We start from the raw sequence: 16,907 nt of genomic DNA on the forward strand, positions 1-16,907 counted from the left end.
AAGGATGGGTGAGTAAATTTGCAGACGACACTAAAGTCGGTGGAGTTGTAGACAGTGCGGAAGGATGTTGCAGGTTACAGAGGGACATAGATAAGCTGCAGAGCTGGGCTGAGAGGTGGCAAATGGAGTTTAATGTGGAGAAGTGTGAGGTGATTCACTTTGGAAAGAATAACAGGAATGCGGAATATTTGGCTAATGGTAAAAGTCTTGGTAGTGTGGATGAGCAGAGGGATCTCGGTGTCCATGTACATAGATCCCTGAAAGTTGCCACCCAGGTTGATAGGGTTGTGAAGAAGGCCTACGGTGTGTTGGCCTTTATTGGTAGAGGGATTGAGTTCCGGAGCCATGAGGTCATGTTGCAGTTGTACAAAACTCTAGTACGGCCGCATTTGGAGTATTGCGTACAGTTCTGGTCGCCTCATTATAGGAAGGACGTGGAAGCTTTGGAACGGGTGCAGAGGAGATTTACCAGGATGTTGCCTGGTATGGAGGGAAAATCTTATGAGGAAAGGCTGATGGACTTGAGGTTGTTTTCGTTAGAGAGAAGAAGGTTAAGAGGTGACTTAATAGAGGCATACAAAATGATCAGAGGGTTAGATAGGGTGGACAGCGAGAGCCTTCTCCCGCGGATGGAGGTGGCTAGCACGAGGGGACATAGCCTTAAATTGAGGGGTGATAGATATAGGACAGAGGTCAGAGGTGGGTTTTTTACGCAAAGAGTGGTGAGGCCGTGGAATGCCCTACCTGCAACAGTAGTGAACTCGCCAACATTGAGGGCATTTAAAAATTTATTGGATAAGCATATGGATGATAAGGGCATAGTGTAGGTTAGATGGCCTTTAGTTTTTTTTTCCATGTCGGTGCAACAGCGAGGGCCGAAGGGCCTGTACTGCGCTGTATCGTTCTATGTTTCATAGTTCTGAACACTTGATTAAATCTCCTTTTACCCTTCTCTGTTATAAGGAGGATAATTCCTGCTACTCTAATCGGACGGCAGAGTAGCACAGTTGGGCGGCACAGCAGCACAGTGGTTAGCATTGTTGCTTCACCGCCAGGATCCCGGGTTCGATTTCCAGCTTGGGTCACTGTCTGATCGGAGTTTGCATGTTCTCCCAATGTCTACGTGGGTCTCCTCTGGGTGCTCATCCTGGTAAATCTACTCTTTGTCCTTTCTGCGGCTTTTGCATTATTCCTAAAGTGTGCTGCCCAGAATTGGACTCAACTCTCCAGCTGAGCCATAATCAGTGAATTCAGTTTCAAGAATTCATAGGATTTCAGAAAGTCTTATGATCACGGCAGCTGTGGGGTGGGGAATATTGGTTCAAAATTAGGTCTCACTTTGTACTGAAGATTTAAATATTATCTGTTACTCACCTGCCATCCACCTGGCCAAGAGTGGTGGTGTCTGGAACCGTTATCTTCATCTGCGAGGTAACTGATTTTTAGCAGTTATATATGGTTTTCTCCTCCACCTCTCCGTTTTGTATTTGTGTGCCAGATTGTCTCCTTGTATCTGGACCTTGCAGCCGCTATGCTTTTGCCTAGTGTCTGGGTAAATGCAGCAAGCCTTTGGGTTTAACTCTGCTGCTATATTCCTGCCCACTGAAGTATACCTAGGACAATGGCATGTCCCAGGCCCAATCATCTTCAGCTGCTTCATCAATGACCTTCCTTCCAACATCAGATCAGATGTGGAGATGTTCGCTGATGATTGTACAATGTTCAGCACCATTCACAGTGACTCAGAACTAAAGCAATCCACATGCAACTGCAGCAAGATCTGTTCAATATCCAGGCTTGGGCTGACAAGTCTTCAAGTAACATTCTTGCTATACAAATGTCAGACCATGACCATTTCCAATATGAGAAAATTGAACCATCGCCCTTTGACATTCGTGACATTACCATCAATAGATCCCCCATTATCAAAAGGTTACTATTGACCAGAAACTGAACTGGATTAGCCATGTAAATACTGTGGCTACAAGAGCAGGTCAGGCTAGGAATCCTGCTGTGAATAACTATCCTCCTGACTCCCCAAAGACTGTCCACGACCTACAAGTCAGGAGCGTGATGGAATACTCCCCAATTGCCTGGATGAGTACAGCTCCACCTACACTCTGGAATCTCTACACTATCCAGGACAAAGCAGCCCGCTTGATTGGCACCCATTCCAGAAACATTAGTTCCCTCCACTATCACCAATGCACAGTGGCAACCATGTGTATCATCGACAGGATGCACTGCAAGAACTCACCAGAGTTCCTTGGGCAGCACCTTCCAAAACCATGGCCACTGCCATCTAGACGGACAAGAACAGCAGATACCTGTGAACCCCACTAGCTGGAGGCTCCCCTCCAAGTAACTCACCATCCTGACTTGGAAATATATCGCTGTTCCTTCACTGTCGCTGGGTCAAAATCCTGGGATTCCCCACTTCCTGGAATTTCCCACTCAGCTTTGACAAAAGGTCATCTGTACTCGAAACGTAAGCTCTTTTCTCTCCTTACAGATGCTGCCAGACCTGCTGAGATTTTCCAGCATTTTCTCTTTTGGTTCCTGGTACTCCCTCCCTATCAGCACTGTGGGTGTACCTGCACCACATGACAGCAGCGATTCAAGAAGGCAGATCACCACCACTTTCTTGAAGGCAATTAGGGATCGACAACAAATGCTGGCTTAGCTAGCGAAGCCCACATCCCGTAAAAATGAATTTAAAAATCCATGTTCCACCATGTGATCCATTCGGTGGTTGAATGTGTACTGATTCAGTGGCCCAGCCTCTTAACCAGCAGAAAAACCTAAATAAGTGAAGAAATATTACTCAACGCAAAAAGTATGTTTATGTTAATTACATATTTTACAAATCTTCTGAGCTAACTTTCGAAACATGTCAGTCATTTGCTATATGGTGGAACATTCCTGTAGCGCTACCTAGTTCACTGTTACTGTGAATTTCACATTGACTGGTGATCTTAGCTGGGACATTCAATATGCATGTGCACAGACCTGGGTGTGAATCAGATGACATACAAAGAATCGCTATTCTACCCTATCATGAAAAGACCCACGTTTTCATCCCATGCATTAGTTAAAACAAAAACCCCAGAAGGTCACACCCGAGTCCCGAGTGTGACTAACAATGCTTTCAGGAACAGCTAAAGCAGGTTTTGCTTTGTTTGTGTTTGTGGCCACAAGGAATCTGATAAATAAATCTAACTGACAAAAGGGGGTTCATTTTTGTAATACCCTATATTTAAACAAGAGCCATTGTTGCGCAGTAACTGAATCAGACAAATTCTGTTTTCATTACACAGGATTTCTGGTGTTGTGAGGAATGTATTGCACGATTATGCTCTTGTTTCTGTGAAAAGTGCACATTGGCCTAATACACCGAATTCTGAGGAGTCCACTCAATCAGATGTACAGGAATTTGAAATGTTGCTAAGACTTCGAGGAATCTGCAAGTACTGAACGTGCACACTGGACCACCACAAATTGAATGTGTATACTTCTGTGTCAAAAGTCGACAGGTTCACTCAGTATGCAGAATCTGAGCCTAACATTTAAGGACTTAGGGTGAAGATCCATACTTTGAGAGACCGGGGATGTCCATCAATTGGAGCTAAGGGCTCAATACACATGTCACAATCAGTTGCATATTTTAATGCATTAAAGCAAAATTTCCCACTCCCGTCATTACGTTTGCTCCTCATTCTTCCCTTGTTGGAATTTGACCATCTTCAAAAAGTTGACGCCCAAAGCTGCTACCATGTGATTTACATGCAAGTGTCAGGATAGCAGTCCGGAGCTTCGTGGAGCACATCACAGGAGCTCACAGGTTGCAGTTGGATTAATGGATTCTGTGTTAAAAGAATCCAATGTAGCAGAACTGAAAATTCATCAGAGTAAAACAATGTTCCTGATAATGTCCTTCAAATTTAGCTTTTAAGCAGATTGTATGTTAATGGTTAATTAACTGGGCTGGCAAAGGGATTAAAGGTGGTTGAGTGTATTGAATGAATTATCCAGTGGTTCTTTCTGGAAAAATGCATTTGATGATGGTGGTGGACATGGGTGTGCTTGTTTCCATGGTCATAAAAAGGGGAAAGAGATTTATACATTCAGTGTAGCCATAGAGCAGCAGCTCAGCAAGAGCAGTGGGGATGGAGTTGAGTGAAGAGATTTTTCTTTCGAATGGGAGAATGTGAATGTAGCAATTACTGATATCTTACTTGGATACCTGGTGATAACCATATTCAGTACATATTTAGAGCACAGAAACAAGCCATTCAGCCCAGCAATTCCATGCCAATGTTAATGCTTCACAGAGACCTCCTTCTCCTACCCTTCTTCAGCCGACCCACCAACATTTCCTTCTGTCGCTTTCTCCCCCATTTGTTTATTGAGCTTCCTCTAAAATGCGACTCTGCTCTGCAATCTTCATGTGGTAGCGTGTCCAGCATGCTAATCATAATCCGGGTGAAGTAATTTCTTCTTGATTCCCCATTGGATTTGTTGGTGGCTTTCTTTATATTATGGACCCTAGTTTTGTTCTCCCGTCCGAATCGAAATTTATCTTTTTTTACATCTACCCTTTCACCATCAAAAAATACTTTTATCAGATCACCTCTCGGACCTCTGGTTTCTAGAATGGCCTTGGAATTTCTGGCTGCCATTGTATAATTTCAGTTTGAACTGGCTGTTTCATCAGCCTGTTTGTTTCCTGATTGTTGCTGTCTTTGTCATAATTAACCATCTACTCTAAATTAACAGTGAGACATCTGGAAATTTTGCTTTTTATTTGCTGTAATGTTTCTCCATAATTTTCCTTTGAATTCATTCTAATTGCCTCTGGTGTTGATTTTATACTGGTCTCTGCATTTGGTAATTTTGTAACATGTTTGTTGTATACTATTTGAAATAATGTTTCCTTAAATGATCGCACTGCTTGCCTGCAGACATTTGAAGTTCAAGTAGGGTTGGGAGGAATGTCAGTATATGTTACAGGTTCCCCGTATAGAAGAGATAGAAAACTATAACTTGTATTTTTGGTGCAGAACAATGATATATTGTTAATCTGTTGCATGAACCACACAAATCATGTTTTTGCTAATTGCCCTTGTTAATGTAGCTTGAAACATGAAATTGTATCCTATAGTTTTGTGATAATGAGAGTCATTAGTAAAATTTGAGTAGGTGTGCACTAAAACATTGCAAAGATCAGTTGCAATTTCTCATGTGACTCATTGTACTCTGAAGTCTTCACTCTATTCTAATTCTTTCTGTTTCCAGGTTTTGCACCACGTGACTTGACTTGTTTCCGTACCGTGCTGTTCCACTGCTCATTCCCAATGTCAAAATAAGAAACAATCCTGTCCTGCACTATTTGCTTAGATTGTAAGTAAAATCTCTGGCCTTTGACTTATGTGAATGACTCTGAAGGAGCAAAGCTACAACAGCTGAAGAAGTAGTCCGACCTAGTTTTTCTATTGTCTATTATATAATTTCACCAAATTAACGCTGCATGGTAAGAAATAAAAATGTCTTTGGTCTATGTTTGTCTAATTTAGTTTAATACAATTTTAATCACTGAACTGGCCCATTTTTAGCATTGTCTTTTACCCCTCCGGCATTGAGTTCAAATCTGTACTGATATACATGGAATTGTATAATTTCAAAGTTCATTTGGTTCATCTAGTTTTTGTTGATGTCTATGTTCCACACGCGGCTTATAGGACAAACATGTCCACTTGTCCTAAGTGAAAGGAATTTGACACCGTTGTCTATTCAATTACTACTGGGTTGAATTTACAGCAGAACTTACCATAACTTGTAATTGGTACAGTTTCTTCTTGCTTGATTTGTGTGGGCAGTGAGAATGTGCTAAGTGCTCTTAGGAACTAAGATTGAAACACTGGTAAGTTAAGCAAAGGAAGCATTGCTATGAATCAAAGCTGCACTTGATGCTTTTGTTCAGGGTGGAAGGAGAGAAAATCTTCACAAATAATAATAACAACCCATTACAAAAAAGCAACTTCCAACTTCTAGGTCTTCCTTTAAATTAGCTGTGGCTTAAGAATGGGTTGGCTGCAGATGGTACAATCATGGCAAAGGGGAGAAAGGAACCGTTAGCAAGTAATGATTCATGGTCTCAAAAAAACTGGGCATTTACTGAAACACATTTTGCAATGGGGTGGTAAGTATTTAACAAGTTGAACATTATAAAGTACTCCACTTGTAAGGAGTACTCTATAATACGCAAAAAACCCACAAAGTTGTAAACGAGCCAACTTTAGGCACATGGTCTTGATCAATATGCAATCTGGCTGCTGTACTCATCAAGCTATTGTTTCCTAATGTATCTCTGCTACCTCTAAATTCTCCCCTTCTCAACTTATTTCATATTCTGTGATTTTTCAGGCACTTAATTCTCAGCAGGTCTAGTATTTAAAACCTATTACTTTTATATTTTGTATCCTTATTAATTTGCCTTTGAATATTGTAGTTAATTTGAACACTATTTTTGCGTGTCTGTTTTGTAAATGTAAAATAAGCTATTTTGCTAATGGAGTCGAATAGCACCATTTTATTACAGGAAGGTGTATGGATTTTGGGAATGACCGTATTCACATATGTGGCTGAATCTCTGCATCAAGACCATTAATACTTCTATTTTCTGTTCTTGTTTTACGGCTAATGTTGCTAACCAGAAAATGATGAAGGGGCGTGACTGTTTTGTTAGACAGCTTCCATTAGTGATGTGGTGTTAACCCCTGGTTTAAATAATTGCCATAAATATTACAGTGGTGCATGTTTTAATGTCTTAACCAGCTTCAACAATTTGACCATCTGTCTCATTATACAGAAAATTTGATCCTGGTATCTCTTAACTTGAAAGCGTTGTAGTAGCTGCTGTAGTCAAAGAAACAAAGATGTTAAAAGCTAGTAATTTTGTTTAACATCAATGCAGCAAAAACAAATTTTAAAAAATGAACAGTATCTTTATGTTGTCAGGCGAGTTACCTTCCTGCACGTGTGAGTTTAACGTGAGAAGCAAGAATGATTTTACCGGTCCAATTCATCAGGCCTTACTTTCACTGTTACAGGTTCCATGCTGATTTTCACATGGGTTGATTTGCTGCTTACTTTTTTGTCCTTCATATTCATTGACAACTAATTTAGTTAATATATACTTTTTCCCTATTCCTGCAGTTGTTCATGTGACACCTTTTGAGAATGAGGCTGAGAATGCGAAAGGCTTCTCAGCAGACAAACCCTGGCCATGCACCACGACCTGAAAAGAAGCGGAAGCGCTCTGACGCAGACGATTCGATACCTGTTATGGGGGCAAAACCACAGAAGAAAGAAACCGGTTTGCTCTCATCCATTAAAAGACTTATCCGAGGAACTGCAGAAAAGGTACGATGCTCAAGTAACTGCGGGACCGGTTCTGAATGTCATAATCCTAATGTTTTATAAACACACTGATAACTTAAAGTTATCTCCACTTCAAACTAGAGCTCTGTAGACAGCCGGAATATAAGTAAGAGCTTGGAAAAAGAAAATATTTGCAGCGGTAATAAGATAAATATAGCTTGTGATATGCTAGTGTTCAATTGCCTTTGCTTCACGATGTTGCTTACTCTTCTGTTCATGACTGTTCTTACCTTGGTTATTCACCTCTCTTTGGAGATTAAATAAATTGGAGGCAATCAAAAATGCTTTTACTGACATCTGAGGAAATGTCTGTGCTAGACATTGTGTTTTTATCAAGCGACTTTTCAGTGATATTGCAAATTAATTGATGTTTTGAACTGTAGATTCTTATCCAAAAGTAACCTGGTTGGAGTTGTTTATTTTCTATAAGATGTTTATGGCCAGAATACAGAGCAAAATTCCATCTCTTGAAGTGGGTTTGAACCCGAGTCTCAAAGGAAGAACGCTCACATCAGGGGTACTAGCTGAGGTTCTGTCATAGATTCCTGCCCAGTGTATACCGTACTCTTTCATCTCATTCAGTGCATGAATTGAAAAGAAGAATTTAACCAGACGGCCCTGAGTAGAATAATAATGTATCCAAGCTCAAACTAAAGAGAGGTAGAATTAAGGCCGCCAGTCTGTAAAGTTACTTTTTAAGCAATGCTGATAACTTTGCAGAATTAAAAATTTGGGGACTTCCCTCCTTGCTTTCAATCTTGCTCCTGCCTCATTGACTATCATTACTTACCTGTCTTCAATAAATAAGATGGTTCATGTTGCAGTTCCCTGTCTGCAAGTTTTAGGATTCAATTGAAGAAGCCAAGCACATTTCCCAGAAAGAAGGAGGGAAAACTGAGAATATTTGTCAACTTAACCTACTCTCTTACTGTTCCTGGCAGCCCATTACAGAAACACTTTGTATGCTGGGAGAAGTTGTTTGCCTGTCCTCTTGGCTGGGAGCCGTGATAATTAAAGAGGCATCTTCTAGCAAAGAATGGGAAGAAAGTATTTTGATTAAAAAATAACATGAATTGGATGTTCTTACAAGAAGGGAGTGTTGTATGATGCAACGTGATTATATCAGATTTTGGTTGCCTCATATTTTGCAGTTCTAAAGCAAAAAGCCTGTGATTAAAGTTTGCTGAATGTCAGACACTTATTGGTCAGCTTTAGTTGACCCATTTCTCTGGCAGGATTTTGATTGAAATTGAGCATTGCGCAAATGAATCTGAATTGAGTTTGTCATTTTTAACAGCCAGCTATTGGAAAGATCTGTTTGGAGAATTGTCATAGGTTGGCACTAGACAAAGATTAACTTTAAGAGGAGCACTTCCGGTGGCGGCGATGACGTAGGAAGCCGCACATTTGGGAGCTCCCGATTCAAACGGACTTTTCGGCTCTTTTTAGAGCCCAAAACTGAATTTTTTTCGACGTCTCCCGGTGGGAGAAGGTATGGTGATCGATTTTCTCCGCATTTCATGACTCGAACGCGGAGTGGAAAGGGGGAAAAAAAATGGCAGCAGCTCCCCAGAAAAAACAGGGGAAGGATTCCAAGATGGCGGCCGGTGGAGCACCAGAGGAGTGGAGGCTGTGGGCGCAAGAGCAGCAAGCTGCTCTCCTGCGCTGTTTTGCAGATTTTAAGGCTGAGGTGTTGAGCTCTCTGCAGGAAACGAATAAAAAGCTTTCGGAGATTCAGACGACCCAGGGTGCTGCCATCCAGGCGTTGCAGGCGCAGGCCGCTGAATGAGAGGAGGGAGGCCGTGGTCCTTGTGAGTAAGGTGGAGGGGCACGAGGCACTCCATAAGAAGTGGCAAGACCGCTTCGAGGAGCTTGATCACCGCATGAGGCAGAAGAATCTGAAGATCTTGGGCCTTGTGGAGGGGCTGGAGGGGTTGGATCTGACAACCTATGTGGCCACGATGCTGAACTCGCTAGTGGGGGCAGGATCTTTCCATCTGCCCCTGGAGCTGGAGGGAGCCCACAGAGTACTGGCCAGGAGGCCTAAGGAGAACAAACCCCCGCGTGCGGTGCTGGTGAGGTTCCACCGGTTCAGTGATCGGGAGTGTGTGCTGACCGGGCCAAGAGGGTGAAGAGCAGCAATTGGGAGAATGGGGTAGTACGGATCTACCAGGATTGGAGTGCGGAGGTGGCTAAGCGACGGTCCGGGTTTAATCGGACGAAGGAGGTGCTCTATAAGAAGAAAATAAAGTTTGGAATGTTGCAGCCTGCGCGCTTGTGGGTAACTTATTTGGAGCGGCATTATTATTTTGATTCCCCGGAGGAGGCGTGGGCCTTCGTGCGTACGGAGAAGCTAGACTCGAACTAGGGGTCGGGGGTTGCGGGGTCGGTTTTAATGCTTTATTGCTGGTTTCTACTGTTGCTGTGTTTTTTCTGTACTTTTGTAATTTTGATATGGTTATTTATTGGCGTGTTCTGTTTTTTGTTGGGGGGCATTGTTTGGGTTTTGTATTTTGCGGGGGGGTGGGGGTTTGTTGTATTCTGTATAGGGTTGGGGGTATGGAGTGGGGCCGGTATTTGGGAGCTGCGTCAGAAGGGTGTGGTGGGGCAGTGCGAAAGCGCAGGCTTTCCTCTGATTTCCCACGTTGCGGGGCTGGGGGGTGGAGATGATGACGGGGGGGGGAGAGGGGGGGGGGGGCCTTAACTGGTTCCTCCCCGCGCAGGAGCGGTGCCTTGAGGAGTGACAGGTTGGGGGATGATCCCACTTTGGGAGGGGTCGGGTTTTTGGCGGGAGTTTCCGGGGTCAGCAGAAGTTAGCTGACCCACGGAAGTACAATGGAGGACGGTTCGCGGCTAGGAGGGTTCCTAACCTGGGGGGGGGAGGGACGGGGGGAGAGGGGAATACCGGGTTGCTGCTGGCAGGGTCAGGAAGGAGCTGGTGTGGGCCGGGGGGACAGAGGTGAGGTGTTGTCGCTGTGGGGACTGGGTTGGGTGGGGGGTGCTGGCCTGGGGCGGGCAGTCGACGGGCTATGGCTAGTCGACGGGGAGGGGGGCGGGACGCCCTCTGATCCGGTTGGTCACCTGGAATGCGAGAGGACTGAATGGGCCGGTGAAGCGGTCTAGGGTACTTGCTCATCTGAGGGGGCTAAAGGCAGATGTGGCAATGCTTCAGGAGACCCACTTGAAGGTGGCGGACCAGGTCCGTCTGAGGAAGGGGTGGGTGGGGCAGGTTTTCCACTCCGGGTTGGATGTGAAGAACCGGGGAGTGGCGATTCTGGTGGGGAAAAATGTGTCGTTTGAGGCATCTGAGGTGGTGACGGATAAGGGGGGTAGGTTTGTTATGGTAAGGGGCAGGCTACAGGGAGAGAAGGTGGTATTTGCTAGTGTGTATGCCCCAAATTGGGATGATGCGGGCTTTATGAGGCGTTTGCTGGAACGTGTCCCAGGTCTAGAGGCAGGAGGTCTGATTATGGGGGGGGGGACTTCAATACGGTGTTGGATCCTTCACTTGATCGGTCCAGTTCAAGGGCGGGTAGGAGGCCGGCGGCGGCCAAGGTGCTGAGGGGGTTTATGGACCAGATGGGAGGGGTGGACCCATGGAGGTTTGTGAGGCCGAGGGCACGGGAGTACTCTTTCTTCTCCCATGTACATAGGGTCTATTCTCGGATAGACTTCTTCGTGGTGAGTAGGGGACTGATTCCGAGAGTGGAGGAGGCCGAATATTCGGCCATTGCAATCTCCGACCACGCTCCGCATTGGATGGAGTTGGAGATGGGGGAGGTGCGGGACCAGCGCCCATTGTGGCGGTTGGATGTGGGGTTGTTGGCGAAGGAGGAGGTGTGCAGGAAGGTCCGGGCAAGTATTGAGGGGTACCTCGAGGTGAATGATACGGGGGAGGTCCGGGTGGGGATGGTCTGGGAAGCCCTGAATTCGTGGGGAGCTGATATCCATCCGGGCACCGGAAGAGGAGCGAGAGGAGTGAGAGGGATAGACTGGTGGGGAAGATGCTGGAGGTAGATAGGAGGTACGCGGAGGCACCAGAGGAGGGATTGTTGGGGGAGAGACGCAGCCTACAGGCTAAATTTGATTTGTTGACCACTAGAAAGGCGGAGGCACAGTGGAGGAAGGCACAAGGGGCAGTGTATGAACATGGTGAAAAGGCGAGTAGGATGCTGGCTCATCAGCTCTGCAAGCGGGATGCGGCTAGGGAAATTGCTGGTGTGAGAGATAAGAGTGGGAATGTGGTGCGGAAGCGGGTAGAGGTGAATGAGGTCTTCAAGGACTTATACGGGGAACTGTACCGGTCGGAGCCAACGGTGGAGAGGAGGGGAATGGAGAGTTTTCTCGACGGACTATCTTTCCCGAAGGTGCAGGAGGAGCAGGTGGAGGGGTTGGGTGCACCGATTGAGCTGGAGGAGCTGGTTAAGGGGATCGGGCAGATGCAGTCAGGGAAGATGCCGGGGCCGGATGGGTTCCCGGTGGAGTTTTATAAAAAGTTTGTGGACCTAGTGGGCCCCTTGCTGGTGCGGACACTTAATGAGGCGTGGGAAGGGGGGACTTTGCCCCCGACGATGTCGCGGGCGCTGATTTCGTTAATCTTAAAGAGGGACAAGGACCCCCAGCAGTGTGGTTTATACAGGCCCATATCTCTCCTTAATGTGGATGCCAAGGTGCTGACAAAGAACCTGGCCACCAGGATAGAGAACTGTGTGTCAGGGGTTGTACACGAGGACCAGACGGGTTTTGTTAAGGGAAGGCAGCTGAACACGAATGTGCGGAGGTTGTTGAATGTCATCATGATGCCGGCGATTGAGGGGGAGGCTGAGATAGTGGTGGCACTGGATGTGGAGAAGGCCTTCGATAGAGTGCAGTGGGGGTACTTATGGGAGGTGTTGGGGAGGTTTGGATTTGGTGAAGGGTTTATTAGATGGGTGAGGCTGCTATATGAGGCCCCGATGGCGTGTGTGGCCACGAATGGGAGGAGGTCGGAGTACTTCCGGCTTTACCGAGGGACCAGGCAGGGTTGCGCCCTGTCCCCATTGTTGTTTGCATTGGCAATCAAACCATTGGCGATGGCGTTGAGGGATTCAGGGAGGTGGAGGGGTTTGGTGCGGGGTGGAGAGGAACATAGGGTGTTGTTGTATGCCGATGACCTGCTACTGTATGTGGCGGACCCGGTGGGAGGGATGCCGGGGGTGATGGAGCTGCTAGCTGAGTTTGGGACTTTTTCAGGCTATAATCTAAATCTAGGCAAGAGTGAGGTGTTTGTGGTGCACCCTGGGGACCAGGAGGAGGGAATTGGTAGGCTCCCGCTTAGGAGGGCAGGGGAGAGTTTTAGGTACCTGGGGGTGCAGGTGGCCAGGGACTGGGGGACTCTTCACAAGCATAATTTCACCGGGCTTGTGGATCAGATGGAGGAGGAGTTCATGAGGTGGGACATGCTGCCATTGTCGTTGGCGGGGAGGGTGCCGTCCGTCAAAATGATGGTGCTTCCGAGGTTCTTGTTCCTCTTTCAGTGCCTGCCCATCTTCATCCCCAGGGCCTTCTTTCGGAGTGTGACTAGCAGTATTTTGAGCTTTGTGTGGGCACATGGGACTCCGAGAGTGAAGAGGGTTTTCCTGGAGCGAGGGAGGGATAGAGGCGGGCTGGCGCTGCCCAACCTTTTGGGGCACTATTGGGCGGCCAATGTGTCAATGGTGCGTAAATGGGGGAGGGGGGGGGCGGCGTGGAAAAGAATGGAGATGGCGTCTTGTAGAGGTACGAGCCTGGGTGCCCTGGTAACGGTGCCGTTGCCGCTCTCTCCTAAGAGGTATACCACGAGCCCGGTGGTGGCGGCGACTCTGAGAATCTGGGGACAGTGGAGACGGCATAGGGGGGAAACAGGGGGCTCGATGGAGGCTCCATTAGGTGGAAATCATCGGTTCATCCCGGGGAACACTGATGGGGGATTTAGGGGGTGGCAAAGGGTGGGCATCAGTAAATTGAGGGACCTGTTTATTGGCGGGAGGTTTGCGGGCCTGGGGGAACTGGAAGATAAATTTGGGCTCCCCCAAGGGAACGTGTTCAGATACTTGCAGGTAAAGGCGTTTGCTAAGCGACAGGTGGAGGAATTTCCTTTGCTGCCCTCGCGGGGGGCGATGGACAGAGTGCTTTTGGGGGTGTGGGTCGGAGAGGGGAAGGTGTCTGACATTTATAAGGTAATGCAGGAGGTGGAGGAGTCGTCAGTGGAGGAGCTGAAGGCTAAATGGGAGGGAGAACTAGGGGAGCAGATAGAGGATGGGACTTGGGCGGATGCCTTGGAGAGGGTCAACTCTTCCTCTTCATGTGCGAGGCTTAGTATCATCCAATTTAAGGTGCTGCATCGGGCCCATATGTCTCTGACTCGGATGAGTAGGTTCTTTGGGGGTGAAGACAGGTGCACCAGGTGTTCGGGGAGCCCAGCGAATCATGCCCATATGTTCTGGGCATGCCCGGCACTGGAAGAATTCTGGAAGGGGGTGGCGGGGACGGTGTCGAGGGTGGTTGGATCCAGGGTCAAACCAGGTTGGGGACTCGCGGTTTTTGGAGTTGCGGCGGAGCCGGGAGTGCAGGAGGCGAAAGAGGCCGGTGTTTTGGCCTTTGCGTCCCTAGTAGCCCAGCAGAGGATCTTGATGCAGTGGAAAGATGCGAGGCCCCCAAGCGTGGAGACCTGGATCAGTGACATGGTGGGATTCATAAAATTGGAGAGGGTCAAATTTGCCCTGAGAGGATCAGTACAAGGGTTCTATAAACGGTAGCAGCCTTTTCTGGACTTTCTGGCTCAAAGATAGGTATCTTGGTCAATAGCAGCAGCAACCGGGGGGGGGGGGGGGGGGGGGGGGGGGGGGGGGGAGGAGACGGAGAAGGGGGGGGAGAAAGGGGAGGGGGGGAGGAGGAGGAGACGGAGAAAGGGGGGGGGAAGGGGAGGGGAGGAGAAAGGGGGGGGTGTTCTTTATTATTATTGTTTCTATTTTTTCTATGGTTATTTAACTTAATATTGTGTTAATTTAAGTTGTTAACGTGTTTGTTCATTGAGGATGGGCGAATGTTTGATTGTTATCATTATTGTTATTGTTGGTATTTTATTGCGGTTCGTTGTTATATAAATACAAAATTTTTCAATAAAAATTATTTTTAAAAAAAACTTTAAGAGGAAATATTTGACTCAAAACAGTGAAATCCCTACCTTCACCATCTTTGATATTGACTTGCTTATATACTCTGTTTAAAATCAGTGCCTCTGCTTTTTTATGAGATTTTATACACAAATGCTTTAATGCATTATTTAGACGAAAGATTTAATTCATGGTTAACATGAAATGCAGGGCAGCACAGTGGCGCAGTGGTTAGCACTGCTGTCTCACGGCGCCGAGGTCCCAGGTTCGATTCTGGTTCTGGGTCACTGTTCATGTGGAGTTTGCACATTCTCCCTGTGTTTGCGTGGATTTTGCCCCACAATCCAAAAATGTGCAGGTTAGTTGGATTAGCCATGCTAAATTGCCCCTTAATTGGAAAAAAATGAATTGGACACTCTAAATTTATTTTTAAAAAATACGAAATGCTATTTGTATCATGAATTGTTAGTGCTGTTCATTTCAGTGTGTGTCTAACAACTTTAAGTGCAGCAGAAACTTATATAAACTGCAACATAGAATGGAAGCATATTGATTAGTGATTGTGAGTCCTGTTACATTCAACTCTGCTCTTGCAGAAAACCTAGACTTCTGGCTCATCTTTCTCTTCCAATAGGAAAGGGAAATTCGGAGAAAGGTAAACATGAACTATACTCAAAGACGTGCCAGTCTCAGTGGCCTGCATGCAGCCATTCTGCTGGAAGTGATCTGGATATCCAGAAAATATCTTTAAAGACTACATCTTGCTCCAATGGTGGGATGGAGAATAATTTAAAATTTTGATTAATTTTCAGATTACCACTTTTGTAACTGTCACCCGTAATTTAGATCAAATAGAATGAATTGTTAGAATTTTGGAAATTGGAGTGATTTAAATACTGTGTGTGACCATGTTTTTGTGGTTGCGCTGGGTTTACTCTTGTTAGAAATGTGTCTTTGAATGAATTGCAAGAGATGCCAGAAATGGAGTAAATCGAGGATCATTTTCATGTCTAACCCACAGGCAGAAGCAGAGAATCCTCCGAAAAAAAGATGTAGACTTGACTGTGACCTAGATGATAACATGATCACATCAACACCTCATACCGGCTCAAAACCCAACAAACCAATTTCCAGAGTAAGGCGGAAAAGTCAGGTGAATGGAGGTTAGTGGAGACAATTTCTCTCTTTTGTTGGGGTACGATCTCCGTAGAGCCTAATAATCAGAAGTTCGAATTTCTTTTTGAAAGTTAATAGCTAAAGGATGACATCAAGTTTTAAAAGACTTACTGTAACAAACTACTAAAACAAGTATGGACTAAATACCATCTTTGTAGGAACAAGACGAAGATGATTCTTAGCTCCTGTTCTTTTTCTTTCCTGGCCTGGGAACTTTGAATCTGTCTTTTGCAGTGTGGATTTTCCCCCAGAGATTCTCCTGGTGTAGAACATAGGCGACCATTCCAGCCTCGGTTTAACTCCCAATGAATTTGTTTTCTTAAGTCTGAGGGCGAGCTCTCACTTGAATGCCTGCATGATGAACCACAGTGCCTTGCTGTCTATAGCTGCTCTCCCTCTCCTAGTTCTTGGCAAAATAACTTCTCTGAGTTTTGCAGGGGTATTTTAGAATGTCACTCCAAACATCTCTCAGAAGAATGACTTGCAAAGTTACACGGTATTCCGAAGTATATACAGCACAGAAACCGGTCTTTCGGCCCCAGAGGAGCATGTCTTTCTTTGCGTTCCAATGCGCCGCATCTAACCATCAACATACATAGAACATACCAGCTTCCCTGAACAGGCGGCGGAATGTGGTGACAAGGGGCTTTTCACAGTAACTTCATTTGAAGCTTACTTGTGACAATAAGCGATTTTCACAGAACAGTACAGCACAGTACAGGCCCTTCAGCCCATGATGTTGTGCCGACCATTTATCCTAATCTAAGATCAACCTAACCTACACCCCTTCAATTTACTGCTGTCCATGTGTCTATCTAAGAGTCGCTTAAATGTCCTTAATGACTTTGACCCCACCACCTCCGCTGGCAGTGCATTCCACACACTCACCACTCTCTGTGGAAAGAACCTACCTCTGACATCACCCTTATACCGTATACCAATCACCTTAAAATGATGTCCCCTTGTGACAGCCATTTCCACCCTGGAGAAAAGTCTCTGGCTGCCTTTAGTTATGGATGGAGTTGTGACATAGAGACAACAGAGTTGGGGGAGAGGGGTGTATACAAATAGAGGGGTTATTTATAATTTTTTTAAAGTCTTGATTTTTTTTTAGCATGTGCCCCAGCATAGACTGTTAGTTGAGATTGAGATTGTTGT

At 45.9% G+C, this 16,907-nt stretch overlaps 1 protein-coding gene across 6 annotated transcripts in view; it reads left to right on the plus strand.

Moving 5' to 3' along the window:
• LOC119974380 (CTD small phosphatase-like protein 2) overlaps positions 1 to 16,907 on the plus strand; it is a 105,797-nt gene that overhangs the window by 46,053 nt on the left and 42,837 nt on the right. For 3 of the 6 annotated variants that reach the window (XM_038813180.1, XM_038813179.1, XM_038813184.1), the window contains exons 2-4: positions 5,296 to 5,400; positions 7,216 to 7,422; positions 15,595 to 15,736. In XM_038813180.1, the coding sequence (XP_038669108.1) occupies positions 7,240 to 7,422; positions 15,595 to 15,736 (325 nt within the window). In that variant the 5' untranslated portion in view covers positions 5,296 to 5,400; positions 7,216 to 7,239. Of the gene's footprint in view, positions 1 to 3,819; positions 3,842 to 5,295; positions 5,531 to 7,215; positions 7,423 to 15,594; positions 15,737 to 16,907 lie in introns of those variants that run through there. The other 3 variants (XM_038813181.1, XM_038813182.1, XM_038813183.1) reach the window with 3 other exon arrangements.

Source organism: Scyliorhinus canicula, chromosome 12 (genome assembly GCF_902713615.1).
Source record: "Scyliorhinus canicula chromosome 12, sScyCan1.1, whole genome shotgun sequence".
NCBI lineage: Eukaryota > Metazoa > Chordata > Chondrichthyes > Carcharhiniformes > Scyliorhinidae > Scyliorhinus > Scyliorhinus canicula.